General features: G+C 38.6%; 1 protein-coding gene and 1 long non-coding RNA gene across 3 annotated transcripts in view; one reads left to right on the top strand and one right to left on the bottom strand.

The window, feature by feature from the left end:
* Window positions 1–300: 300 nt before the first annotated feature.
* On the bottom strand, window positions 301–5,555 carry ZBED5 (zinc finger BED-type containing 5). 2 transcript variants are annotated; one of them, XM_012456664.2, is made up of 3 exons: window positions 5,344–5,555; window positions 3,648–3,761; window positions 301–2,622 (listed from the first exon to the last, which is right to left on the bottom strand). In XM_012456664.2, the coding sequence occupies exon 3, from the start codon at window positions 2,447–2,449 to the stop codon at window positions 368–370; it is 2,082 nt and encodes a 693-aa protein (XP_012312087.1). In that variant the 5' UTR covers window positions 2,450–2,622; window positions 3,648–3,761; window positions 5,344–5,555; the 3' UTR covers window positions 301–367. The 2 variants fall into 2 exon arrangements, with proteins under 2 accessions (XP_012312087.1, XP_012312088.1); XM_012456665.2 differs by having other exon boundaries at window positions 301–2,590.
* Window positions 5,556–6,420: 865 nt separating this feature from the next.
* The window catches only part of LOC135270109 (uncharacterized), a 57,051-nt gene continuing 35,558 nt past the window's right edge, over window positions 6,421–27,913 (top strand). Inside the window, exon 1 of the long non-coding RNA XR_010338353.1 lies at window positions 6,421–7,922. This is a non-coding gene — a long non-coding RNA (uncharacterized LOC135270109). The remainder of the gene's footprint in view (window positions 7,923–27,913) is intronic.

Here is a 27,913-nt window from a genome sequence, read left to right as displayed (position 1 = left end):
TAAAACAGTGTGATATGTTTACGGTATGGCAAGAAGTTCCATGGGATCGGAGAGCTGCAGGATAGACAGGGAAAGATTGGTAGGGATTAGATCTTGAGGAGACATGTTAAGGGACTGGGACTCTATCTTGTGGATCATTATTTCCCAGTTATGATCATGGAACCCTTTACAATTTACAACATGAAGAAGAAATACCAACAGTAACACAGTATGTTTAAATTTTTGATTCTTTAGCTTTCTTAATATCTAAATAGTATAAAAAATTGAATTACTTTATTTAAAACCCCCAAATACCAGAGATGAAGTAAATCATCTTTTATTTTCATCTTACATTTGGTTATCATGAGACATGCAAACCCTTCCAACTTTAATGAGAACAGTGTTTTTGTGTCTTTTTATCACATATCCGCTTAATATTAGGAGTAATGTTGCTGAGTCGGATTCGCATATGAGGTGCAGCATCAAGTCTTTTCCTATATTTTGTTTTTGTTGCAGCATAATATGAAAACCCTGTTTCACACAGGTGCATTGTAGCAAAAGGAAGAAGTATCCGCACTGCACGTCTTGCAATGCATGGGTATTCCTGAATTAGGCTACTCCAAAAATCATTTAGTGAAAGTTCACTGAAATTTTGTTTCACTTGAGAATCAGATGTTAAATCAATCAGGCTCTCATAGTCCCGTGCTACTAATGAGGCTGGTTTAACAGTAACTGTAAATGGATTTCTAACCCAAGCATTATTGTCACTTGTTACAGGAAAGTATTTTAACAGAGTAGCGCGCAAACCCCTAAGGTGCTGCACAATGGCACTGCAAATATCTTTATCAACTGTAGAATTATTTTCAGTCAAAAAGTCACTGAGTGTAGGAAAACAATCAAAGTTCTCTTCTTCTACAGATGAGGCCCAAAATTCCAATTTTCTTAACAATGACGACATTTTATCAAATACTGTAAAAACCGTCACATTTTTTCCTTGCATTGACAAATTAACTTCATTTAATTTAGTAAAAATATCTGCAAGATATGCAAGTCTTAGCAGCCAAGATGAATTTGTTAAACAATCAGATAGTCGAAAAGCAGAATCCATGAAAACCAAAAGTTCACGACGAAGTTCAAAAAGTCTTACAAGAACTTTACCTCGAGAAAGCCACCTTATCTCTGTATTTAGAAGAAGTGCTGTGTGCTGAGCACCCATTTCCTCACATAAAATTTTTAGTAGTCTGGATTGATGTGGTCGAGCTTTAATATAATTGATGATTTGTACTGCCTGGTCTAGCACGTTTTTTAGAGATGTAGGCATTATTTTAACTGCTAGTGCATGTCTATATAATAGGCAGTGACTACTGGTGCTTTCAGGAGCCACATATTTTATTAAGGTGACAGCCTCGGCAATTTTCCCATCCACTGCCCTAGAAGCATCACTACAAACATCAACACATTTTTCCCATTCAATTTCATGTTTCTGCATAAAATTGTTAATACAGTTGAATATTTCTTCACCTGTAGCATTACTTTGCAAAGATTCACACAGGAGTAGGTCTTCCTCAATAGACTTATTAAACCTATAACGAACAAACACAAGCAGCACAGCAAGTCCTGAAACATCAGCTGATTCATCTAGTTGCAATGAAAACCCATCACAAATTTTCAGTCTACAAACAAGCTCTTCTTCAATGTCAGCAGCTAGATCCTTAATTCGACGTGCAACAGTACTGTTTGATAGCTGTACTGCATCTATTTTTTTACTATATTGCTCATCAAACATCCGCATCACTACATCTTTTGCACAAGGTTTGATAAGCAATTCTCCAATAGTATGAGCCTCTCCACTCAGTGCTATATGGTAACTTACATTGTATGATGCTTCTGTAGCACTTTCATTATCTGTATTCACAATTTTAGGCGTTGGGGGTTTATTATTTTCAGGTGAATCAAGATGTTGCTTGAAAAAGCTTATGTCTTTGTCTTTATATGCAGCATGTTTAGTTTCCAAATGTCTTCGAAGCTTACTAGGGGCTAAAGAGCTATTTGATAAAATTTTCTTACATAATACACACTGAGCATGAGGTGCATCTCTATTTCCGAAGTAAGTAAATCCAAAAGACAAATAACTTTCATCATATTTTCTTCTTTTTGGTTTTTTACTAAATGTTATTTTGTTGGAATTGGATATAAATTTGACCCTGGAAAGCTCACCTTCTGATTTTTTAGAAACTGAAGGTTGCAACTGTTTCTCTTCACTTTGTAATATTCCGACCTTCTGATCATTTGATTCAGACACAATCTGATAACAGAAAGATTCCACTTCTTGTTTAAGACTTCCTTGTTTCAGCAACAGATCCATGGGCAATGAGTTTGCGGTACAAAACATAGTTAATTTAGAACAGACATTGAGTATCACAAATGTGTTGAAATTATAAGACAGGATGCAAAGAAGACGAGCAATCATCAAAGAGATGATACACAGCAACACATCAGTTAATTTGTAAATGCTGCCTATGCATCAATGCGCAGATGGAACATCATACGTTCATGTATCAGGTGATCTCTCATGCGACTTCCTGGTGCTCTCAGGTATGGTACACCTTTTCTTAAAGGTAGATTATCACATAAAAATAAAAGCTATAGAAATGAGTTTAGTAGTCTTAATCTCATATTTAAAGAAACATAGTAACATCAACCATAAAGAAAAACTATTAGCATCAATCTTTTTCTCAAAACATTTATTAACTTAGAGAATATTAATATTCTATAAAATATAATTTGGGAATAATTGAGCCAAGAAACTATTAAGAGTTGTTACACACATTTTTAAGAAAGGGATCTTGAAGAATATGTCCCATGGTGGGGGTTGGCAGGGTTTTTTTTGGTAAAGGGCCATACAGTCTCTTATGCAACTACTCAACTTTGTAGTTGTAACATGACAGCAGCCATAGACAACACATAAAAAAATGGGCACAGGTGTGTTCCAATAAAACGTTAGGTACAAAACCAGACAGCATGGGCCATAGTTATCAGCCCTGTCTCATGGTATGTAGTATTGTGAAATCTCTTTTAGCTTTTGATGCCTACTGCCATTAGATGTATTAGTTGTTGATACTATTATATATCTGAAGTCCCTTCAGGGCTATCAACAATTCTAAAGAAGTGAAATAAACATACACATAGTTCCAAGTTTTACAAGACACACAATTCTACTGTATCCTAAATACTATGTGTTAACAATGCAGAATAAATTGTAGATAAAAAGTTAGGTACTGTTTCTCTGGATTTAAATTATATAAATGTTTACATTATCCAAATTAAGACTCAATGAAAGTAATATATTTTTACGGATTACTCGGTGTTCTATTTATACAACAGGTGAAGACTTAACCAGGACCTAATGAAAATATAAACTCTCTTTTAATAGGTTTATTCCTCATATAATAAAACAAATCATAATTAAAAGGATAATGCAACCTAAGGATTGCTAAAGAATACTATTACCTCTATAAATTAAGGCATACAAATTATGTCTGCCCAAATATAGCTACTTTAGGTTTAAACTTTATAACCTGGCTATAGATATAGGGTAAGTTTTGCATTGTCATGTTAGATCCTGAATAAAAAATGGTTCTCCTATTAAGGGGTAGAGGGTAAGATACCTGAAATAAGGCGTTCTCCTTTCTGTAATCCCTCTCTCCACCTTGGCAGCTTGAAATGCACTCTTCAAAATAATAAAAATAAGGGATGGGGTGGGAAGGGGAGTAACCAAAAGCCTAGAATGAGAAAAATTAAAATTAGACACGATAACAAGCAGAACTATAAGCCTGTAAGATGACCATTCTTTCTGGATCTAAGCAGTGCAAATGATTCTTTACTGCAATGCAGATCTTAGACTGAAACAGAAGATGTCTCGCATAGTAAAAATTCTAACATTTTCATCCTGTTCAATATTCTGGCAATTTAGCTGCCCCATCCACTCACTTCATACAAATTGTTAAATAAACAACAAGAACACACTTTCAAAAACTTTACATCTAATTTTTAAAAGTACAGCCTCATCTTAATGTCTCTAAAACTAGGCCTTGAATCTAAAATGGAATTATACATAGAACTATTACCTGAAATAGTCCTTTCACTACAATCACTTTTAGCCCCCAATAACCAATCTTCTCAGGGAAACAATGTTTAATGAGTGATCATTGTTTATTATATGCCAATAACTGTGCTAAATTCCTCATATAGATGATCTCAACTATGAAGAGACAAGGACTATTAATAACCCCACTTTAGAGATAAACAGACACAGAGATATTAACACGCCTCGCTAACACCTCTTCTAAGTGAAAAGCCAAGTCCAGAGCCCAAAAAGTTTGCATAGCCCGTGTGTCTAGCCATTACTTGTGTGTTCCTCAATAGTTTTAATACCCCAACTACTAAAAAATCTGGTTACTAGGAGTTAGGCTACACAGAGAAATAGATGAACAATGGGTTACAACTGCCAGAAAGTCGAGGGTCTCATACTGGCAACAGCAGAAAGCCCCACTTCTTATTGGGAGCAAAAAAGCAGATTCTCTTTCCATAGTCTCCATGTGGATTTTGCATCGGAGAACTTTGTGGAGATACTGGTTCACCTAAGATTAGAATCCCTCTCCTTCGTCGCTAGAGAAGGACACAGAAGAGTAGGAAGCTTTTGTTTTCAGAAAGGAGGTTCTCATCCCCACCTCTTCAAAGGTGATTCCCCAGAATTTCTGGAGGACAAAGAATCTGGACTCCCTTGAGAGTAAAGTTCCCATTCCACTCCCTGAAGAGTGGGGAAAACCTTCGTCTTTGGTTTCCTTCCGGGTAAACTGACAGGTATCACAATACTTTCCCCCCCTCCCCTCGGGCGGTTCCGGCTGGTAACAAAACCCTTAGGGTCAGGAGGGCAGGGTCTGAGTGCAGGTCAGCCAGAAAGGTGGGTCCTTCAACATCTAAATGCTTTTCTAAACCGTCACCTGGATGTGCGGCCAGGGCCAACTATCCCTCAGCGCCTCCCTGTCACAGGTGCGCGCTGCCCGCAGATCTCCACGACTGGGAGGCTCGCTACCAGTCGCAGCCCACCCTTGCCTCAGGATTCCTCTCACGTCCCCGGGCGGCCGCCTCCGCTAACGACCACATGAAAACGTCTCAGCACCCAATACCATCTCTCTACTTCATGTCCATCAGCGATGGAAAGAACGGTCTTCGCCGCGGCTGGGCTGCACAGCAGCGCCGCGGTCCCCTGCTGAGCCCGCGACCGCCATTTTAGACAGCTCCGGGAAGCGGCCATTTCAGAGCGCACCGCTTAGCCGCGGTGGCGGCGGCTCTGCTCCTCACCTTCACCGAGGCCTGAACAGGGTCAAGAACCAGTCGTCGCGGACTGGAGGGGGAGGGGAGAAGGGAAGGGGAATGAAAAACAAAACAGAGGAAAGGATTCGGGGACAGGGTGATGCTCTCAGCTCAGGGATAGCGCCTAGGCCACCTCCATAGAGATCCGATTCGCGGCTGACGCGGTCGCTGGTCTGAAGATAAATTTAGCACTCCAGAGCACTCGAACCCTACAGTCTTCACGAGCGACTTCACCACCGCCCAATCAGCGCCAGATTTTTACCCCGCCACCAATCCGCGCTGAGCAGCGGGGCGGGACCACAGGAAAGGACCAAGCTCGGTTGAGGCGCGGCCCGGCCTCAGCTGCAGCCGCAGCGGCAGCGGTACTTCGTTGGCGATAGCTGAGCGGCTGGGTATGAAGCAATTGTTCTCAAACTTAACTAGCCCGTCGGCCTGGGCGCTTGTTGAGAGGGCAGATTCCTGGGTGCTGCCAGATACTGTTGGTGATCTTGTAGGGCTGGAGTGGAACCCATGAATCTGCGTTTTCATCATTTCTGGCGCTTTGCCCGAACAGGGGTGATTCATGTGGTTCGTAGTGGCCCCAAAGGAGCACGCAGAGCCTCGGCTGCTGTGCATTCGCCACCTCTTTTGTTTCCGGAGTCCGCACCCCAGGCCCGGTTTACACAGCCGCCGCCTCCTTTCCTTGGTTTTCCACTGGACTCTGGGAAGAAAACTCGCCCTTTCCTTCGCCGTCCCACACCCGACGACGGAGTGTCTCGGGGCCTGGCCGGCCTGGCTGTGCGGAGGGCTGAGTCCGACCAGCGGGCGCTGATCCGGCGCAAACCCCGCCGGACCTTTTGGGTGGCCCGGGGTGGGCTGGGGAGCCGCGGTACAGGACTGGATAGGGAAAGGGGCCCCGCAGCGTCCACTGGAAAGCTGAAAGTCCAGTTAATGTCTTTGCATCTCTCACAGTGGCGCCCTTCCCGCAGGAACGTCCGCCCGCCTGCACAGAACGATTGCCTGCAGGGAAGGTCCAACACGCCGCGGAATACCCTTTTTGTGGGCTGCAGCTTTCTGGTATTTTAAGCCATGGTTCTGTGCCCTTCCCTGTTTTCAAAAACACCACGGCCAAAGGCTGCGGGTTGTGTGCTTTCATTTTGGATCTGTGGTGGAGACCTGGAGTCTGTTTTTCCAAATAGGCACCTTGAAATAGATACGCTTCTTAAGGGGGGAAGGTACGAGTAGGTCCCATTATTTGCAATATGTTAGCCTTTCCAGACTCCGTAGAAATGACTAAATGAAGATTGGATCATATTTTCAGGCACTGCACCAATGACAGAAAATTCCCAACTTGGGGTCAAAAGCAAGGGCAGCTTTCCTTTTTCTTAAATACACTTCTGATCAAGTATCTAAGGTGTTGAAAGAAGCCTAATCCTTAATAACACGATTTACAGGACTGTGCAATTTCCTAGGACTGACATTTAGTTCCAAATATTTTAAAGTCATTTACGACATCATCTCGCCCTGTAGTAAGTTGTCCATATGTACTTACTATTATTTTTAAATTATTCGTATTAAATCATTTTCATTTGAACTTTAACTATAAATGCATAAGTCGTTTTTGGGAAGGGGTCACAGTCTTACTTGAAGAGCAAAGAATTTTATTTTGTTATTGCGGAAGTCTCGCTTCAGAATAATATTGGAATAATCTGGTATTTTCATGTTTCATATATTAGAAAAACCTTTTATGTATGTGCTCCCAAACCGGTCTTTACACATCTAGTTTGCATCTTCATAAAGAGGAAAAGCCCAAAACATTAAACTGATAGACAGAATAGTGTTTAAATAAGTTCATCTAAAGTTTAGGACTTAGGTCCTGATATGATTTGGCTCTGTGTCTCTACCCAAATCTTTTCTCGAATTTTAATCCCCACGTATGGAGGGATTAAAGTGATTGGATTATGAGAATGATTTCTCCCATGCTGTTGTGATAGTGAGTGAATTCTCACAAGATCTGATGGTTTTATTAATGGTAGTTTTTCCTGCGTTCTCACATGCTCTCTCTCTCCTGCCGCCATCTAAGACCTGCCATGTAAGACCTGCCTGCTTCCCCTTCCTCCATGATTGGAAAACTTCTTGAGGCCACCCCAGCCATGGGCAACTGAGTTAATTAAACCTCTTCTTTCCTTTATAAATTACCCAATCTTGGTTTTGTTTTTTTCTTTATAGCAGTGTGAGCATGGATTAATACAGGGCCCCAAATCTGAAGTGTCTGATAATTAAGGTTCATGAAACAAGAACTTTTTTTGTAATCGTTTTGTCAAATTATTATAGAATGTTGATGAGACAGATAAGAAAAAATAGACAATGTAGAACTCAGACCAATAATATGTAGCTAGCATTTATTGAATACATAGTGTAGATCAAGGAGCTATTGTATGTGCTTTTTTTTTTTTTTTTTTTTTGAGGCAGGCTCTCAGCTCCATGCAACCTGGAGTGCAGTGGCACACTCTCAGCTCCATGCAACTTCAACCTTCTGTGCTCAAATGATCCTCCCACCTCAGCTTCCTGAGTAGCTGGGACTACAGGTACATGCCACCATGTCCGGCTAATTTTTGTATTTTTTCGTAAGGATGGGGTTTCACCATGTTACCCAGGCTGATCTCGAACTCTTAGGGTCAAACGATCCACCTGCCTTGGCCTCCCAAAGTGTTGGGATTACAGGTATGAGCCACCAGTTCTGGCCTATACACTTTTAAATGTATTAAGTATTTACTGTTCACAACAACTTTATCAGATGATTAACATTATTTTACAGATAAGGAAATTAAGCACAAAGAGGTAAGTAACTTGCCCCAGTTCCAAGAACTAATTAGTGGCAGAACCTGGATTAGGTGTGATGCTGGTTGTGGGAACTACAAACTGTGTTTATGTGCATACTTGATTTATATTAGGCAGAAAACTACTGTGAATAAGATTACAGTAATATATTAGGTAAGGAAGTTGAGCCTCACCATTAAAAAGGACTCAGTACCTCTCTCAGTTCTTGGGAAAAAAAAGACTCAGTTTGTTAACTTGTGGCTCAAGTCAACTAATGGCTGGAAGTAGTAACAAGAATTGTGACTGATACCCCAAATTTGCAGCCTCAGTTGCTGTAGGACATCTGAGATGACAATTCCATTCATGTTGGTTTTATGAGTTAATTTGTATGCACTAGGTTTTCCAGAAGCAGATGATCAGAGAGAAAACTATGGAGCCAGTATTGTAGGTCAGAGTGTATCACCCCTTACCTTTATATACTCCTCCCTTCCTCCCTCAATTACTAGACATGGGCTGCCCTGGGAAGGGCATGACTGCAGCTGAGGCACACCCTGAAAGAGCCAACAAGAGGCCATCTGCCGATCATACTACCTGCTCCTAAGCAGGGCAGAGTCCTTGCTTGAAAGAATATCTGAGTGGCACATCTTCATGTTGGCCACAATTTGGAACCTTTAATATAAAGAGGGAAAATTAATATAGTTTCATTATTTTTGTGAAAGTTCTCATTATTGGGGTGTTGTGTGCTTTGTCAGCCTTCAAGATGTATGAAACATTTAAGGGAATTTCATGACCACCTGTATGATTGGTTTATTGATATTAGATTTGCAAGAGTTATGTGTTTATAAAATTTTCACTGGCTAGATGTTAGATGTATTACATTTGTAATCATAGTTTAAAATGTCTAAGAAAATGAGATTAGTTGATTATGCAAATGATGTTAAATATTTAACGAATAGTCTGTTAACACTTGTGAATTAATTAAACCATAGCAGAACATAAGTGAAAGTGATTGTCCATGTTTTTATGCAAAAATTATGAGATTTATAAATAGACATAATATACATTGAGCTTGAAGGCTTGTGAAATACAGTTTTACAGTTTCAATATATTTTGCCTATGAATAAAACTAATGTCAATTATTAATTTTTTCTTTTTTTTTGAGACAGGGTTTCATTTTGTCATTCAGGCTGGAGTACAGTGGTCCATCATGGCTCACTGCAGCCTTGACCTCCTGAGCTCAAGCAATCCTCCTCCTCAACCCCACCAAGTAGCTGGGACTACAGGCTCCAGGCATATACTACATACAGGCGTATACTACACCATGCCTGGCTAATTTTTTTTGTATTTTTTGTAAAGATGGGGTTTATCCATGTTACCCAGGCCTGTCTCGATCTTCTGAGCTCAAGTAATCCTCCTGCTTTAGCCTCCCAAAGTGCTGGGATTACAGATGTGAGCCACCATGCCCAGCCATGTCTGACTCTATTGCTTGATAGGCCCTATCTACATGACAGTGTGATGGCCTCTGACATCCCAAAACTTATGGAGAAAGCATGTTCCCCCAACTTTATTGGAAGAAAGGTTTCATTCATTTTGGCTTATGTCTGTGAAGTAAATACACTGGCCAGTCAAGGAATGCTCTGAATGGCCAACTTGTTGGGACACATATCTCCTTCAGTTTTGAGGATATGAGTCTGCTATGCCATAAGAATTTCATGGAGTGGGTGAGTGACCAGTGCCTAAAAGGAAGGGATTGTGGGCCAATGGAAAAGTGGGAGATACCTACTAAATTTCCTTTTCTTGCCTGTCATATCTGATCAGCTACAAAGAAATCCTTGGGCAGGCATGGTGGCTCATGCCTATAATCCCAGCACTTTGGGAGGCCAAGGCAGGAGGATTGCCTGAGCCCAGGAGTTTGAGACCAGAATGGGCAACTTGGTGAGACCCCCATCTCTATAAAAATAAAAAATATATAAAATAAGAATAAAAGAATATATAATAAAAATAAAATAATCATAAATATATAATAATAAGAAAAAAGTCCTCAATTGTTCTAATCTCTTAGACCAACTTTTTTATCCAATTCCTCTGCCATCAATCTAGATTTACTATTAATTTCCTTAACCAATCTCCTAGCTACCAGCCAATCTCTATCAAATTTATCCTGTACACAGAAAAGCACTTTACCTAAAATACAGACATTAAAGTCTCTCTCTCTTTTTTTTTTTTTTTTTTTAGATGGGGTTTACTCAGGTACCACTGGAGTGCAGTGGTACCATCATGGCTCACTGCAGCCTCAACCTCCTGGGCTCAGGTGATTCTCCCACCTCCGCCTCCTAAGTAGCTAGGACTATAGGTGCACACCACCATACAAGGCTAATTTTTGTATTTTTTGTGGAGATGAGGTCTCATCATGTTGCCTAGGCTAGTCTTGAACTCCTGGGCTCAAGTGATCCTCCTGTCTCAGCCTCTCAAAGTGTTAGGATTACAGGTGTGAGCTACTGCACCCAGCCTAAAGTCATTTTCTTACTCAAAGTCATCCCATTATTGGGGTGATCAACTCTTTAGGCATTAAAGATTCTCATTAAACTAGTTTTGCTTTTCTTTTTTTCTTTTTATAGAGACAGGGTCTTGTTATGCTGCCCAGGCTGGTCTCAAACTCCTGGGCTCAAGCAGTCTGCCCATCTTCACCTCCCAAAGTGCTGGAATTACAGGCATGAGCCACCACACTGGCCCAAAACTGGTTTTGCTTTTAAAATTTGTTTTCAATGTTACACAGTGATAGTGCTAGGTGGGAAGTAAGGTAAGTATGGACAGGAATGTCTGGAGCTCCCTCTCTTCAGCTAGTGGTCTTGTGATGTGTAGTTTACTTGTTCTGGCTTAAAGGCCCAAGTTTGGGATATTCTTTTTGTTATTTTAATTTTAATTTTTATCCAAGCAATACGAGCATAGAGTTAAAAAATTCAAGTAGAACTAAAAGTATTATATACAATAACAACAACAAAAAATTCTTGGCTCCTTCTTCAGATGCAACCCCTTGTAACAAGATGCAACCCCTTGTAACATTTTATGCCATTCAGGAGTTCAAGACCAGCCTGGGAAACATAGCAAGACCCTGTTTCAAACAACAACAAAAACAAATACAATAACTGTTAAGTTTGTGAAAGTTGTCAGAATCAAGAGTCACTATTGTGGGGGGAAAAAAAAACAGACAGTAGAACCCAGGAAGGCCATTAAGAGAGGATTCTCATGCACAGATGCCTGCTAACAAAAACTGTCACAAAATACTTTGCAAAATCCATGACCTTGCTTAAAGGCTGTCAAAATCTTACACAAAAATTACTTCTTCAAGGACATCTGCCCAGCAACTCCCTGTGCAATCTTGGACTGGTATTACCTTTGTTATTGATCTTTGTAGCCAAAGATAATTATCTCAAAATAATTACTATAATCCTTCACATTTTTTCTTTAAAAACCTTTGTCTTCCTTTACCTCCCTGAATGCACACATAATTTACTATGGCACACATATTCCCACTGCAATGCTTTATTCCCAAGTAAACATCATTTTCTTCTAGAGAGCCTCCCTCTGTTTGTTATTTAGGTTGAAAGATTAATACTATTGTTTTTAGTTTCCACTTCCCTGAAGCAGGAAAAAATTTATATTTCTCTACTTGTGTAAGAGTTTGCCTATGCAAATGTTAATTGGCTCTATGGTTACTGATTATTCCAGTGATATTTCAGTGCCCCTTACAGATAAATGATTTGGGCAATTCCCCAACTGCCCACCTTTTAATCTAGATCTGGTTGTGGTTAAAAAAGAGCAGGAATATACAAAAATTAGTTGGACATGATGGTGCAAGCCTGTAATCCCAGCTACTCCAGAAGCTGAGGCAGGAGAATCATTTGAACCCAGGAGGTGGAGTTTGCAGTGAGCTGAGATCACGCTATTGCACTCCTGCCTAGGTAACAGAGCAAGACTCTCTCTCTCTCTCTCTCTCTCTCTCTCTCTCTCTCTCTCTATATATATATATATATATATATATATATATATATATATATATATAAATGCTGGACACAGTGGCTCACATCTATAATCTCAGCACTTTGGGAGGCCAAGGCAGGCAGATCATCTGAAGTCAGGAGTTCGACACTAGCCTGGCCAACATAGTGAAACCCTATCTCTACGTAATAATACAGAAATTAGCTGGGTGTGGTGGTGCACATCTGTAGTCCCAGCTACTCGGGAGGCTGAGGAAGGAGAATTGCCTGAAGCCAGGAGGCAGAGGTTGCAGTGAGCTGAGATCATACCACTGCACTCCAGCCTGGGCGACAGAATGAGACTCTGTCTCAAAAAAACAAAACAAAACAAAAGGTGGAATTGGTGTATACAGCAGGTACAGCAGAAGGTGAAGGAGGGCAGTTCACTCAGAAAGGAACTGTGGCAGATATTGCAACATCTCTAGTGTCATTCTCTTTAATTTATAAAAGGCTAATCACTTTGTTACTTTAAATAATGACACATCTCACAAATAAATGTCATATACTCCTTTTCTAGACTAGTTGAAACTATTGGTCTAGAAAAAAGCAAATTATAGGGCCCCAAATTGAGAGACTTTTCTCATATTTTTGGGGAGAAGGACAGGAGGTTTACTTGTATTGAGAACTTAAGTTTCAAACAATAATAATTTAATTAAAAAATTTTTTTTGGAGGCAGGATCTCACTCTGTCACCCAGGCTGGAGTGTAGAGGTGTCATCTTGGCTCACTGCCACCTCTGCCTCCTGGGCTCCAGTGATTCTCCCACCTCAGCCTCCCTAGTAGCTGGGACTACAGGTGCCTGCCATCACTGCTGGCTAATTTTTTGTGTTTTTGGCAAAGATAGGGTTTCACCATGTTGCCCAGGCTGGTATGAAATTCTTGAGCTCAAGTGATCTGCCCACCTTGGTCTCCCAAAGTGCTGGTATTACAGGTGTGAGCCACTGCGCCTGGCCCATTAATAATCATTTATCTGGAACTTTACAGAGTACCTTCACAATCTCTCTCTCATTTGGAACTTGAGACAACTTATTTAATTAAGCAGGGAGGTATTCTCATCCCAATTTACAAGGAATGAGGAATCTGAGGTTTAGAGAAGTAGATGGAGTTATGCAAAATTATATGCAACATATAGATTTTGGAATAGGCAGCGCTTGGGTCAGTTTTTCTGATTCAGATAAGTGTCTTTTATACTTCCTTTTCTTAAGAAAGTTTCCAGGATGAGGATAATGCAGTTACAGAGTACTTCTGCTAAGTTATTGATCTTTGGCTAAATAATATAGTCAAAACTGTCATTTGGAAAAACACTATGTTCTTTCAGAGTTGTCCTCTTACAGAAGGTGAAAACTAATCTTACTCCCTTAACTTTCTTGGGAAGGTTGATGTTAAACTTTTAAAAGCCACCCCTTTAAAAAGAATGCCAGATATAGGCACTTTTTAAAGCCAAAGTGAAGGTTTGAAAGTCATTTAAACACTCAATTACTTGGGAAGATTCTGAAATGCCAGCGGATGGGGTTATTTATAGCACTGTGCCGAGAGCCAGTATATATATTTATTTGTACCAGAGTGGAATCCTGGCTCTGGATCATTTCCTGACTTGTTTGAGACTCTGGGCAAGTCATTTATTATGTCTGTATTTTGGAATTATAGCCTTGCCTCAAAGGTGTGCTCTGTGATTAAATGAACTTCTATTTGTAAATCTTGTTTAAATTTCTCTGATGAAAGTCATATCAGTGTTGATAGTTGTGGAGGATAAGAACGCTGACAATAATAATGAGTATGATAATATCAGTACCTTGAATTTATGCAGTATCATTACTTTGAGGCTTTGAGTGCTTCCCATGTAGCATGTATTCTAAAAAAAAAACCTGTAATTACAAACATTTCACAAGAAATGTTTTTTACTTGCAGAATTGCTCACACCATAAAAAAGTTCTCATTTTGTGTCCTTCCTTTCCATTCTCCTCATTAACCAAAGGTAACCACAGTTAATTGTGTTTTTATATATGTTATATATATATGTTTTTATATATCCAGATGTATATGTACACATACAAATGTATATGACTGATATATATATATTTTATAAATTATTGCACAATTTATAAAATATTTGTAATATCTTGGCCTTAGAAGAAATTTTCATATCAGTATGTAAATCTCTTTCTTTATAATAGGTGCATAGTTTTCCAGCTGATTTATTTAATCATTCCCTTATGAAAAGATTTTTGAGTTGTTTCTAATCTTTTAACAGTAGAAATAATGTCACAATGAATATCCTTATATACACCTTTGCACATCTATGTGTGTACTTCTGTAGGTTAGATTTCTAACGTGGCTTAAACTTTCAGGCTAAATGATATGTATTAAATTGTACCCCGGAAAGCCTTACCAATGTACACTTTGATAAATAGCACATAAGGGTATCTTTCTCCTATGGTCAACATTGCTTTGTATAGTATCAATCTTTCTAAATTTTGCCATGTGACAGATTAAAAACTCATTTTAGTTTTCTTGACTACTAATGAGGTCGAGCATCTTTTTATAAGTTTATCAGTGATTTACATTTATTCTTCTGTGAACTGCCTATTCAGAGACCTTCCCATTTTCCTTATGGTATGATTTTCTGTTTCTGTTTCTCTCGCTCTCTCTTTTTTTTTTCTTTTTTTGACAGGATCTCACTCTCACCCAGGCTGGAGTGCAGTGGTGCAGTCATGACTAACTACAACCTCAAACTCCTGGGCTCCAGTGATCCTCTTGCCTCCGCCTCCCAAGTAGCTGGGACTACAGGCGCATGCCGCCATGTCTGGCTAATTTTTATTTATTACTTCTATGTTTTGTAGAAATGAGGTCTCTCATTATGTTGCCCAGGCTGCTCTGTGTCTTATCGATTTGTAAAATCTCTCAAAATATTTTGATTATGAATACTGGGTTAGGTATGTTTCCCAGTTTGCTATTACATTGTTTTTTTTTTCCTTTTTCTTGCTAAAGAAAAAGTTTTTAATATTTATGACATCAAGCCCAGCATGGTGGTGCACACCTGTAATCTCAGCTACTTAGGATGCTGAGTGGGGAGGGTTGCTTGAGCCCAGATCTTTGAGGCAACTGTGAAACATGATGGTACCACTGCATTCCAGCCCGGGCGACAGAGCAAGATCCTGTCTCAAAAAAAAAAAAAAAAATTATGAAATTGGTCTTTTCCTTTGTCAACTAAAGGGAAAAAAAAAAAGTCAGGCTTTTAAAGAATTAATGTTAGTTTTATTCAGAGTCTTACTGAGCATTGCAATCTGGGAGAATCTTTCAGAGAGTCTCTGTTAGACTGCTCCAAAGCAGCATTTCAGCCCTCAGCTTCTATACAGGTGGTGGACGTTCTGCATGTGCTCAGAAGTTATCTAAAGGTGCTCAGAGGTTACGTTAGAGCAAAATCGCATCAAAGTTCAGGTGTGAGAGTACATGTGGTTATAGATTACAGAGACATATTCATTAATCCTGTCAGATGTTATCTTATGGACAGGAAAAGACAAGGGCTCATTGAACTTAACTTTTCCAAAAATGCAGTGATTCAGATGTGGAAAACTGTGCTCTATCCTGCTTATGATCTTCAAGCATTTTTCCAGAGAGCTGAGCTTAGTCACTGAGTCAGGGGTTTGGGAAGTTACGCTGACAAGCAGAATGAGCAAACATGGTTCTTCACAGCAAGGGTGGACTGTCTGTCTAGCCAGAGGCAGACGTTTGCTACTTTGCCTCATACATTTATGACTTTTGGGATTTGTGTCTTCATAAGAAGGAAATTCTTCCACCACCCCTACCCTAAGATTATAAAATAGTGTCCTCATATTTTTTCTGTTATTTTTAAAAGCATCACATGCTCTTTAATCCTCGTGAGGTGTATTCTGAATAGCTATGAGAAAGGAACATACTTTATTATTTTCCCAAATGTTTAGCCAGTTGCTTCAGATATGCTAATTAGTTCATTTTAATTCCATCTTTCAAAAATATCAAACGTTCATAATTCTTGATTCTATTTCTAGACAGAGCCATTTGCCCAATTCCGTATTAATATTGCATTATTTAATTTTTACTATTTTCTGCAGCTGCATAATGTATCTTCATATTGGATACAGAATGTTTTCTCTCATCCTTTTTTTCCCCCAAAATTGCAGGGCAAAATCTTGTGCATTTTTTCTTCATTCTTAGAATGAGCTTTTTAGGTTCTATAAATAATAACATTGGGATTTTGGTTAAGAATTATAGATTAAATGTAGGAGAGTTGGCATTTTTATAGTAGTAAGTCCTTTCTTTTCTTTCTTTCTTTCTTTCTTTCTTTCTTTCTTTCTTTCTTTCTTTCTTTCTTTCTTTCTTTTTCTTTCTTTCTTCTTCTTTTTCTGAGATGGAGTCACACTCTGTCACCCAGACTAGAGTGCAATGGCACAGTCTCGGCTCACTGCACCCCCCACCTCCTGGGTTCAATGATTCTTCTACCTCAGCCTCCTGAGTGGCTGGGACTACAGGTGTGTGCCACCATACCTGGCTAATTTTTGTATTTTTAGTAGAGACATGGTTTCACCTTTCACCATGTTGGTTAGGCTGGTCTCTAACTCCTTACCTCAAGTGATCCTTCCACCTTAGTCTCCCAAAGTGTTGGGATTACAGGTGTGCACCAATGTACCCAGCCAGAAATTATTTCTTATGCCTAATCTGGTCTACTGTTGAAGTTGTCTATTGTATTTTCTATTTTATTCATTGAATTCTTCAGTTCCAGGATTTCTATTTTTTCTTTCTCTTTTTTTTTTTTTTCTTTTTTTTTTTGTGAGACAGAGTTTTGCTCTTGTTGCCCAGGCTGGAGTGCAATGGCACGATCTCGGCTCACCGCAACCTCTGCCTCCCGGGTTCAAGCAATTCTCTTGCCTCATCCTCCTGAGTTGCTGGGATTACAGGAACGTGCCACCATGCCCATCTAATTTTGTATTTTTAGTAGAGACAGGGTTTTTCCATGTTGGTCAGGCTGGTCTCGAGCTCCCGACCTCAGGTGATCCACTCGCCTGGGGCTCCCATAGTGCTGGGATTACAGGCGTGAGCCACTGCGCCTGGCTGGTGTTTCTTAAATTATATCTATTGCATTGTTGAATGTTTCATTCAGATCACAATTGTTGCCTTGATTTCTTTGTATTTTTTACCTGTGTTCTTTTGTAATTCATGGAGTTTCTCCAATATTATCATTTTAAATTCTTCAAGCATTTCATAAATTTCCTTTTCTTTCAGAACTGTTACCAGAGAATTATTGTGTTCCTTTGGAGGTATCATGTTTCCTTTCTTTTTCATGTTTTGTGTGTGTGTGCATGCGTGTGTGTGTGTGTGTGTGTGTGTGTGTGTGTGGTTTGAGACAAGGTCTATCTTTATCACCCAGGCTGGAGTGCAGTGGTGTGATCATAGTTCACTGCAGCCCCAAACTCTTGGGTTCAAGGGATCCTCCTGCCTCAGTTCCCCAAGTAGCTAGGACTATGGGCATACACCACCATGCCTGGATAAGTTTTTATTCTTCATAGAGATAGGGTCTTGCTATGTTGCCCAGACTGGTCTCCAACTCTTGGCCTCAAGCAACCCCCCTTGTCACCTTATTAAGCACTTATTTGTCTGTCAGGCACTTTATTTTGTTTTATTATTATTGTTTTTTGAGATGAAGTCTCACACTGTTGCTCAGGCTGGAGTGCAATGGCACGATCTCGGCTCAATGCAACCCTGCCTCCTGGGTTCAAGCAATTCTCATGCCTCAGCCCCCCAGTAGCTGGGATTATAGGCATGCATCACCACGCTTGGCTAATTTTTTTGGATTTCTAGTAAAGACAGTGTTTCACCATGTTGGCCAGACTGATCTTGAACTCCTGACCTCAGGTGATCTGCCCACCTCAGACTCCCAAAGTGCTGGGATTACAGGCAAGAGCCACCATACCCGGCCTCCAGTGCCTTTAAATAATTTTAATTTTTTTTCCAGATTTTACTATTTTATCTAAAAGAGGGTTAGTATAACCAGGGTACTCTGCCAGTATGGGCAGATGAAAGTCCCTAGTTACTGAATTTTGTCTGTTGATCTTTTAAAAAAAAGTTTTAGTTTTTAAAAATTTCATTAGTTTTTGGAGTATAGGATAAGTTCTTTAGTGGTGATTTCTGGGATTTGGCATGCCTGCCACCTGAGTAGTGTACATTGTACCCAATATGCAGTCTTTTATTCCCCTTCCTCCTTTCCCCCACCCCAAATCCCCAAAGTCTATTAATTCATTCTGTTTTTTTGAGACGGAGTCTCACTCTGTTGCCAGACTAGAGTGCAATGGTATGATCGCGGCTCATTGCAATCTCAACCTCCTGGGTTTAAGAGATTCTTCTGCCTCAGCCTTCAGAGTAGCTGGGACTGCAGGCACATGCCACCACGCCCAGCTAATTTTTGTATGTTTAGTAGAGACAGGGTGTTACTATATTGGCCAGGGTGGTCTCAAACTCCTGACCTCGTTATCTGCCTGCTTCAGCCTCCCAAAGTGCTGGGATTACAGATGTGAGCCACTGTACCCAGCCTATTAATTCATTCTTATGCCTTTGTATCCTCATAGCTTGGGTCTGCTCCACTTATAGGTGAGAACATACGATATTTAGTTTTCCATTCCTGAGTTACTTTACTTAGAATAATGGCCTCCAGCTTCATCCAAGTTGCTGAAAAGACATTATTTTATTTTTTTATGGTTGAGTAGTATTCCATGGTGCACATATACACTGTCTTTTCTTTATCTACTCATTGGTTGATTAGGTTGGTTCCACATTTTTGCAATTGTGAGTTGTGTTGCTATAAACGTGTGTACACGTGTCTTTTTCATATAATGACTTCTTTTCCTTTGAGTAGATACCTAGTAGTGTGATTGCTGGCTTGAATGATAGTTCTACTTTTAGTTCTTTAAGGAATTTCCATACTGTTTTCCATAATGGTTGTAACCCACCAGCATTGTACAAGTGTTCCCTTTTCACCACATCCACACCAACATCTATTAATTTTTGACTTTTTAATTATGGCCATTCTTGCAGGATTAAAGTAGTATTTCATTGTGGTTTTAATTTGCTTTTCCCTGATAATTAGTGATGTTGACCATTTTTTCATGTGTTTAGTGACTGTTTGTATAGCCTCTTTTTTTTTTTTTCTTGAGATGGAGTCTAGCTCTGTCGCCCAGGCTGGAGTGCAGTGGTGCAATCTCAGGTCACCACAACCTCTGCCTCCCAGGTTCAAGTGATTCTCCTGCCTCAGCCTCCCGAGTAGCTGGGACTACAAGTGCGTGACACCATGCGCGGCTAATTTTTTTTTTTGTATTTTTAGTAGAGATGGGGTTTCACTGTGTTAGCCAGGATGGTCTCAATCTCTTGACCTCGCGATCCGCCTGCCTTGGCCTCCCAAAGTGCTGGAATTATAGGCATGAGCCACCACGCCAGGACTTTTTTTTTTTTTCTTTGCTCTGTTACCCAGGCTGGAGTGCGGTGGTGGGATCTCAGCTCAGTGCAGCTTCTGCTTTCTGGGCTCAAGTGATCCTCCAGCCTCAGCCTCCTGAGGATGGGACTACATGTATGTATCAGCCACCATACTTGGCTAATTTTTGTACAGACAGGTTTTCACTGTGTTGCCCAGGCTGGTCTTGAATTCCTGAGCTCAAAGTGATTCACCTACCTCAGCCTCCAGAAGTGCTAGGATTACAGGCTATCATGCCCAGTCTGTATATACTCTTTTGAGAATTTTCTATTCATGTTCCTTGCCCATTTTTCCGTAGGATTATTATTATTATTATTTTTTATTTGTTTGAGTACCTTATAGATTCTGGATACTAGTCCTTTGTTTGATGCATAGTTTGCAAATAATTTCTCCCACTCTGTGGGTTGTCTGGTTACTCTGTTGATTATTTCTTTTGCTGTGCAGAAGCTTTTTGTTTAATTAGGTCCCATTTATTTATTCTTGTTTTGTTGCATTTGCTTTTGGGGTCTTAGTCATGAATTCTTTGCCTAAGCCAATGTCTAGAAGAGTTTTTCTAATATTATCCTCTAGAATTTTTATGGTTTCAGGTCTTAGATTTAAATCTTTGTTCCATCTTGAGTTGATTTTTGTATAAGGTGAGAGATGAGGATTCAGTTTCATTCTTCTATAGGTGGCTTGCCAGTTTTCCCAGCTCCATTTGTTGAATAGGGTGTCCTTTCCTCAGTTGATGTTTCTGTATGCTTTGTCAAAGATCAGTTGGCTGTGAACATTTGGTCTTATTTTTGGATTCTCTATTCTGTTCCATTGGTCTACATGCCTATTCTTATGCCAGTAACCTGCTGTTTTGGTAACTATAGCCTCATAGTATAATTTGAAGTTGGGCAACGTGATGCCTCCAGATTTGTTCTTTTTGCTTAGTATTGCTTTGCCTATGTGGGCTCTTTTTTGGTGCTATATGAATTTTAGAATTTTTTTTCTAGTTTTGTGAAGAATGATGGTAGCATTTTGGTGGGAATTACAGTGAATCTGTAGATTGCTTTGGGAAGTATGGTCATTTTCACAATATTGATTCTACCCATCCATGAGTATGGGATGTGTTTCCATTTGTTTGTGTCATCTATGAGTTCCTTCAGCAATGTTTTGTAGTTTTCCTTGTACAGATCTTTCACCTCCTTGGTTAAGTATATTCCTGAGTATTTTATTTTATTTTGCAGCTGTTCTAAAAGGTATTGAGTTCTCGATTTGATTCTTAGCTTGGTTGCTAGTGTATAGCAGTGCTACTGCTTTGTGTACATTGATTTTGTAACCTGAGACTTTACTGAATTCGTTTATCAGATCTAGGAGTCTTTAGGGGTTTCTCGTTATATGATCATATTGTCGATGAACAGCAACAGTTTGATATCCTGTATTTCAATTTGGATGCCCTTTATTTCTTTCTCTTGTCTGGTTTATCTGGCCAGGCCTTCCAAGAGTATGTTGAATAGAAGTGGTGAAAGTGGCATCTTTGTCGTGTTCCAGTTTTCAGGGGGAATGCTTTCAACTTTTCTCCATTCAGTATTATGTTGGGTGTGAGCCTGTCATATATGGCTCTTTTACTTTGAGTTATGCCCCTTCTATGCCAATTTTGTTGAGAGTTTTTGTCATAAAGTAATACTGGGTAAAATGCATTTTCTGCCTCTATGGAGATAATCATATGATTTTTGTTTTTAATTCTGTTTATGTGATATATCACATTTACTGACTTGTATGTGTTAAACTATTCCTGCATCTCTGGTATGAAACCCCCATGATCATGATGTATTATCTTTTGCTATGCAATTGGATTTGGTTAGCTACTTTTTTTTTTTTTGAGAATTTTTGAATCTATGTTCATCAGGGATACTGGTCTATAGTTTTCTTTTTTTGTTAAGTCCTTTCCTGGTTTTGGTATTTGGGTGATACTGGCTTCACAGAATGATTTAACAAGGATTACCTCTACTTTTGGAATAGTTTCTGTAGTATTGGTGCCAGTTCTTCTTTGAATGTCTCGTAGAATTCAACTGTGAATCCATCCAGTCCTGGACCTTTTTTTGTTGGCAATTTTTAAAAATTACTGATTCATTATTACTGCTTGTTATTGGTCTGTTCCAGGTTTTGTTTCTTTCTGATTGACTCTAGGAGGGTTGTATATTTCCACAAATTTGTATGTTGATCTTGTATTTGCCCATACTTTACTAAATATTTTTTTAGTTCTAGTATTTCAGCTGTAAATAATATTTCCCTTTCTCATATTGGTACCTTTTAATAACTTTTCTTATCAAATCTCATTGTCTACAACTTATATGACGATGACACAGCAGGTATCCTTGTCTCGTTCCTGACTTTAATGAGAATGCTTCCAGTGTTTTGTCATGAAAGCATGGTGTTTTATGTAGGCTTCTAGTAATTCTTTGTGAGGGAGTTTCTCTTTTTAAAATTAGAAATAAGTATTTGATCTTCTGAGTCAAAAATTTAGTCATTCCAGCAAGCTATTAGAGCCATTTCTAGTTTTATCTAAAACATCCCTGTAATGATGTTGCTAGATGTTTCTCAGACTTTTGTAAACTTGCTTCCTGTTAGGTTCTGCCAATAGAGGTCACTAGAGAAAGACTGGGAGGCAGAAGGAGAGGAGACCATGCTTCCTGTTTTTTTTGTGTGTGTGTATGTTCTTGTTAGTGTTGCTTACAGGACCAGCAATGTTTCTTCACCTGCAGTGGTGCTTCCCCCAGCAGTTGCTGTTGGTTCTAGCCCTCAGATTCTTTCAGCACTACTGGAATCAGCCTCAGTAATTCCCCCTGTACCCTCTCAGAGATTACCAACAGCAGCCAGATGACTCTACCTTCCACAAAGGTTGTGGTTGCAATTCTGGGCTTCTATGTTCTGGCTACTTCATTTTTTCCTTTTTGTTCCTCCGGCCCTAGAGGTGGTATCTGCTTCCTGAAGTTATTATTTCTAGATGACTTTTTGCTTTTTCAGCTTTTGTATTTTGCTTTTTCAGCCCTCTAATGCCTGTATAACCAATTTCCCTGTAATAAATAAATTTTTTCCATTGAAATACGTAGTTTTTTTTGTTTTTCTGACTGGACTCTTGACATAATGAGGGCCTGCTCTTTTGTATGCCAGCTCAGAACCACTTAATACTGAAAATAGTGTATTCATTCTTTCTACTTCTCTAAAAATTCTGAGATTAATTTGTAGATTTCTCTGACCTTGAATGAAGTGCTTAGTTCCTTGCCAGTGAAAAACAAGATTCTGGTAATCTGTAACATAAGTAGGATGATGATTAATTAAAGTATAATTTATGGTTTCTTGGGAAGAAGTACCTATTAAAGTAGTTGCCTTTAGGGATCAAGTGGCTGTTGCATTTTACCGTTGTGATAGTACAGATGACAACAAGGACTGTGGGTGGGATGACATCTTATGACTGCACTAGAAACCTTACAGACAGAAAATGACAAATTGAAGACTTTGAAGTTTAAGCTCAAGTCAAATTCAGACAGGGAACTTTTATGGCAACTTTGAAAAAAGTTTCTGATTTCTTATATCTATAAGATCAACATTATTAAAAATATAACTAGGTGGGTTGCAAAATTAAAATGGAAATTAAATTCAGAGACTCATCAAATGATTTATGTAACAATCAGGGCACTGGGAGCAAGTGGGATTCTAAGACTTCGGTTGGACTTGGATGAAGCTAAATGCCCAAATCTCTGAATAAGCAGAAGCAGCCCCTCTTATAACAGAGAACATTGACCTTTCCTTCTTGAAAACTCTATAATCACTTCATCTGAAGCAGTTGCCTTACAAGAGATACTTATTATCCTCAAGACCCATCCCCATTGCTGATTACTTTTTAGTCTAGACCTAAACTTGAGTTAGATCTCAGCTTGCTCAAACAGAACAAATGCAGATTCAGCCCTGGGGAGAAATTGCCTATACTTAAAAAAAAAAAAAAAAAAAAAAAGCAGGATTTTGATAATTCTTATAGTGGAAACCAAGAAAATATGTGTAAGAATAGATTTCAAGGGTAGGCTAAAAGTAACAGAATAGAATTTTGTCTCAGGATTAATATATTGATATGAGAGCATTTACCAAATAGTCTAGATTTAATCCCTAAGGCAACAGTATTGGGAGGTGTATGGATTAATGCTGTTATAAAATGGCTCACAGGAATGAAAGTGACTTTCTCTCATTTCTGCTATTCTGCTATGTGAGGACCTGGCCTTCCTCCCCTCCAGGAGACACAGCACTCAGGTGCCATTTTGGAAGCAGAGAAACTGGGCCTTCACCTGCCAGTGCCTTGATCAGCCTTCAGAATTGTGAGATAATTAATTTCTGCTCCTTATAAATCATCTAGTCTCAGTTATTCTGTTATATTAGGTTGGTGCAATTACTTTTGCACCCACAATTTTTTTTTTGCATTATCAGAACAAATGTCAATACAGTGAAAAAGGCAAATAACAGCTTAGTATTACTTTGAAAATAGTTTTTATCTCACAACCCTCACACATTTAGAAGTACTGGTCTATAGGCCTACCATATGAGACAGTGACACAATTCTAAAATTTAAGTCTTTTAATGTAATTCTCTTGAGCTTTCCCTAGTCTACTTTTTATGTTCTTGTTGTGCTAAGTCTGATTTTTTTTTTTCTATAGGTGTTTTGGTGAAACCTATCTACTTACTTCTTTATGCTCTTCTGCCTGTGTTGAGCGCTCACCCTTGGCACTAACTGTCTTTTTGTCAGTTTGCTCAATTAATCAAATATTTATACTTAGACATATGTTAAAAATATATATATGAAGAATTTGATTTGTCCTGTCTGCTTCATATCTTCTAGAAATTCAACATTTATTTGGGGTCATAGCATTCTTCCTGATTTTTTAAGTATTACTATATTTTTTTCTTTTTATGTCTTCATTATTTCAATGGCATTTTTGGAAGAAGTAGAAACACTTTGATTCCATTTGTCATTTTCTTAAATCCAAAAGTATTTCTTATATTTGGAAATAATGGGAATTTGGACTTTGCACTAGTTAGGATGGATCTTTCTCCCAACTAGTTGACTTGAATAGTGATGTTTTTGGTACTTTATGACTTGGAAGTGCACACTTCACCTCACTGTCAACTTTGGCTGTGCTGATTCCCTTCAGAGTTCACATCAAGGGCAGGGAGGTTATACAAGCCAGAGATGTCATGGTATATCAGTCTTTCTAGTTGGCTCAATCCCAGAGCAATGATCTGTTTTTATTCTAAACAATCCCTCACTGAATGTGGCAACAGGGATTGAGACTAGCTCTTACGGTCCTGTTTAAAAAAGATCTATCCTTTTCAGTGTGTTTTCATGACTTCTTTCATGTTTTCTGATATGAAATTAATATAAAAATATCTTTCTTTTCACCAAGTTTGAAATCAAACAAATAGATGAAAATCTTTGTGGGAGAGCTATTGGAAGGACAGTTGTAGCATGAGAGGAGGCCATGTGTCATTAACTGACTAATGCAGAATTCAAGATAAGGTCATCATTTACAATGAGCTTATTTATTTATTTTTTTGTTGTTGCAATTATTAGGAACATATCAAGGTCTTCAAGGCCAGGAAAAATTAGACTTTATATTTTATTTGCATTGGATACTTTTTACTTTAGTAGTGATAAAATTCACAAAGATTCTTTCGAACAGTTGAAATTTTCTACGGTAAGTCTAAAATCCAGATGTTAGAGAGATTTTTCTTTTAGGAAGATTTTCAGAAAAGGTATATTAATTCAGTTCCTATTGATGGTGTCAGATCCACTTCTGGTGCTTTGATATGTTCTGCAGACATTTAAAAAAGTTCTTATCTAGTACTAGAAAATAAATTACATTGAAGCAAAAGTTTTTCTTGAGCTGATAATGCTGCTCAGCTAAGAAAAAATTAGTGAGTTGAATATTTGTTGATTGAATCTGGGTAAAATGTCCTTGAAGAATCTGACATTTCTAAATGGCTCTTAGTAGTTACAAATACAGTAAGAAGATGAGTTTCATACAGTTATCAACCAACATGGTTGATAACAAGATATTATTGTTTGGCATCTGTAGCAGTAACCATAGCACCATTTTTCAAAGTTCTTCTCTAAGAGGACTGTAGATTATTGTTCAGAAAATATCCATTTCTTCCCCTCGAACTCCTATAGTGGGGTTGTATTCTTCCTTTTCCTATTGATATTGGACTTGGTTGTGTGACTTGCTTTGGCCAATGGAATGTGGGCAGAAGTGATATCATACAAGACATGAGCCCAGGCATTAAGAGGAATTATGTGCCTCCCCTCATTGCTCTATTAGCTTTTGTCCTCTTCCATGAGAAGAAAATGCCCCTCCTGTGGCTCTTGCAGCCTGACTATCCACAACTTCTCCACAAAGCTACAGCCTGAAGCAGCCTGTCATTCTATCTGAAGACTTGTGAACATGAGAATAAATATTTATTGCTGCATGGCAGAGTTTTAGAATGGTTTTTTATGCAGCACAGTCTGACTTGTATAGGGACACAGAGCATTTCCTAGACATTACCCATTTGTTGCTTTTAGGATATTAAGGTAATAGGTACTATAATTACTAGATTGCTCAAAGAGGCAGATTTTTCAAAATTTTGCCAATGACTTCTTTGACACATTGATTGTTAAAGAGTGTGTTGTTTAATTTATGTCATTTATTTCTAGTTTCATTCTATTATGGTTGGGGAAGTTTCTTTATATGATTTTGTAGAGGCTAAAGCAACTCCATTTTGGATTTCAATCTGGTCTGTTGACTTTTGATTAATTCCAGTTCTGGGAATGCCTCCGAGATTCCTAGTTTATTTACTGTGAAGAGCACATACTTACCATAAACCCTGCCCTTAGGTTAAAGCAACCTTGATGACACATTTTTTTGGTAGATATATGAAGCACATATACCCTTTCCCTATGGTATATAAGCCCTGAGTCTGGAGGTTCACGGTGCAAGAGTCTACTGTTTTGTGGCTGCCTAAGTCAGGGCTTCTGTTTGTAAGTCCCTTTTTAATGTTTCTTTCTGGCTGGGAGCAGTGGCTTATGCCTGTAATCCCAGTACTTTGGAAGGCCAAGGCTGAAGGATTGCTTGAGGCTAGGAGTTTGAGACCACCCTGGGCAACATAGCAAGACCCTGTCTCTACAAAAAAATAAAAAAAATTAGCTGGGTGTGGTAGTACATGCCTGTAGTCCCAGATACTCAGGAGTCTGAGGTGGGAGGGTTACTTGAACCTAGGAGTTTGAGGCTGAAGTGAGCTGTGTTCATGCCATGGCACTCTAGACTGGACAACAGGGTGAGACCTTGTGTTTATATTTATATATATATATATATATATATATATATATATATATATATATATGGGTTTATATATATATATAAGGGTTTTTTTATATATATATAAGGGTTTATATATATATATATATAACTGTTTCTTTCTGAGAAACTGGATTTGTTAGCCTTTTTTTTACATATATATATAGGGTTTATATATATATATATATATATGGGCATATATATATATATATATATATGGGCATATATATATATATATATATATGGGCATATATATATATATATATATATATATATATATATATAACTGTTTCTTTCTGAGAAACTGGATTTGTTAGCCTCTTTTTTGGCCTCTTGGCCTTTAGGTGTAGATTTGCATAGATCTGTTCAGAGTGGAACAGAATTTAATCTTTCAAAATTTATTGAGACTTGTTTTGTGGCCTAGCACATAGTCTACTAGAGAATGTTCCATGTGTACTTGAGAAAATGTGTACTCTGTTGTAGTTGGGTAGAGGTTCTGTATGTGTCTGTTAGGTCTAGTTGGTTTATAGTGTTGTTCAAGTCCTTTATTTATTTCCCTGTTGATCTCTTAATAATTGTTCTATCCTTTATTGAAAGTGGGAGTATTGAAGTCTCCAACTGTTGTTGTAGAACTGTTATTTCTGTCTTCAATTCTATCAGTTTTGCTTTACATATTTTGGGGCTCTGTTGTTAGGTATATATGTGTTTATAATTGTTATAGCATCTTGATGTACTGATCCTTTACCAATATATAGTATCTTTCTTTGTCTTTCTGTTCAGAGGTGCTTTCTAATATAAAGTAGTATCTTGTGAATATTCAACCCATCTAATTGCCCACTAACATCTACTTTAAGCATATCTTTTATGCCATGAATT

Source organism: Aotus nancymaae, unplaced genomic scaffold (assembly GCF_030222135.1).
Source record: "Aotus nancymaae isolate 86718 unplaced genomic scaffold, 86718_ANA_hifiasm-v0.15.2.pri h1tg000059l, whole genome shotgun sequence".
NCBI lineage: Eukaryota > Metazoa > Chordata > Mammalia > Primates > Aotidae > Aotus > Aotus nancymaae.
This window is presented reverse-complemented; position numbering and strand designations above follow the sequence as displayed.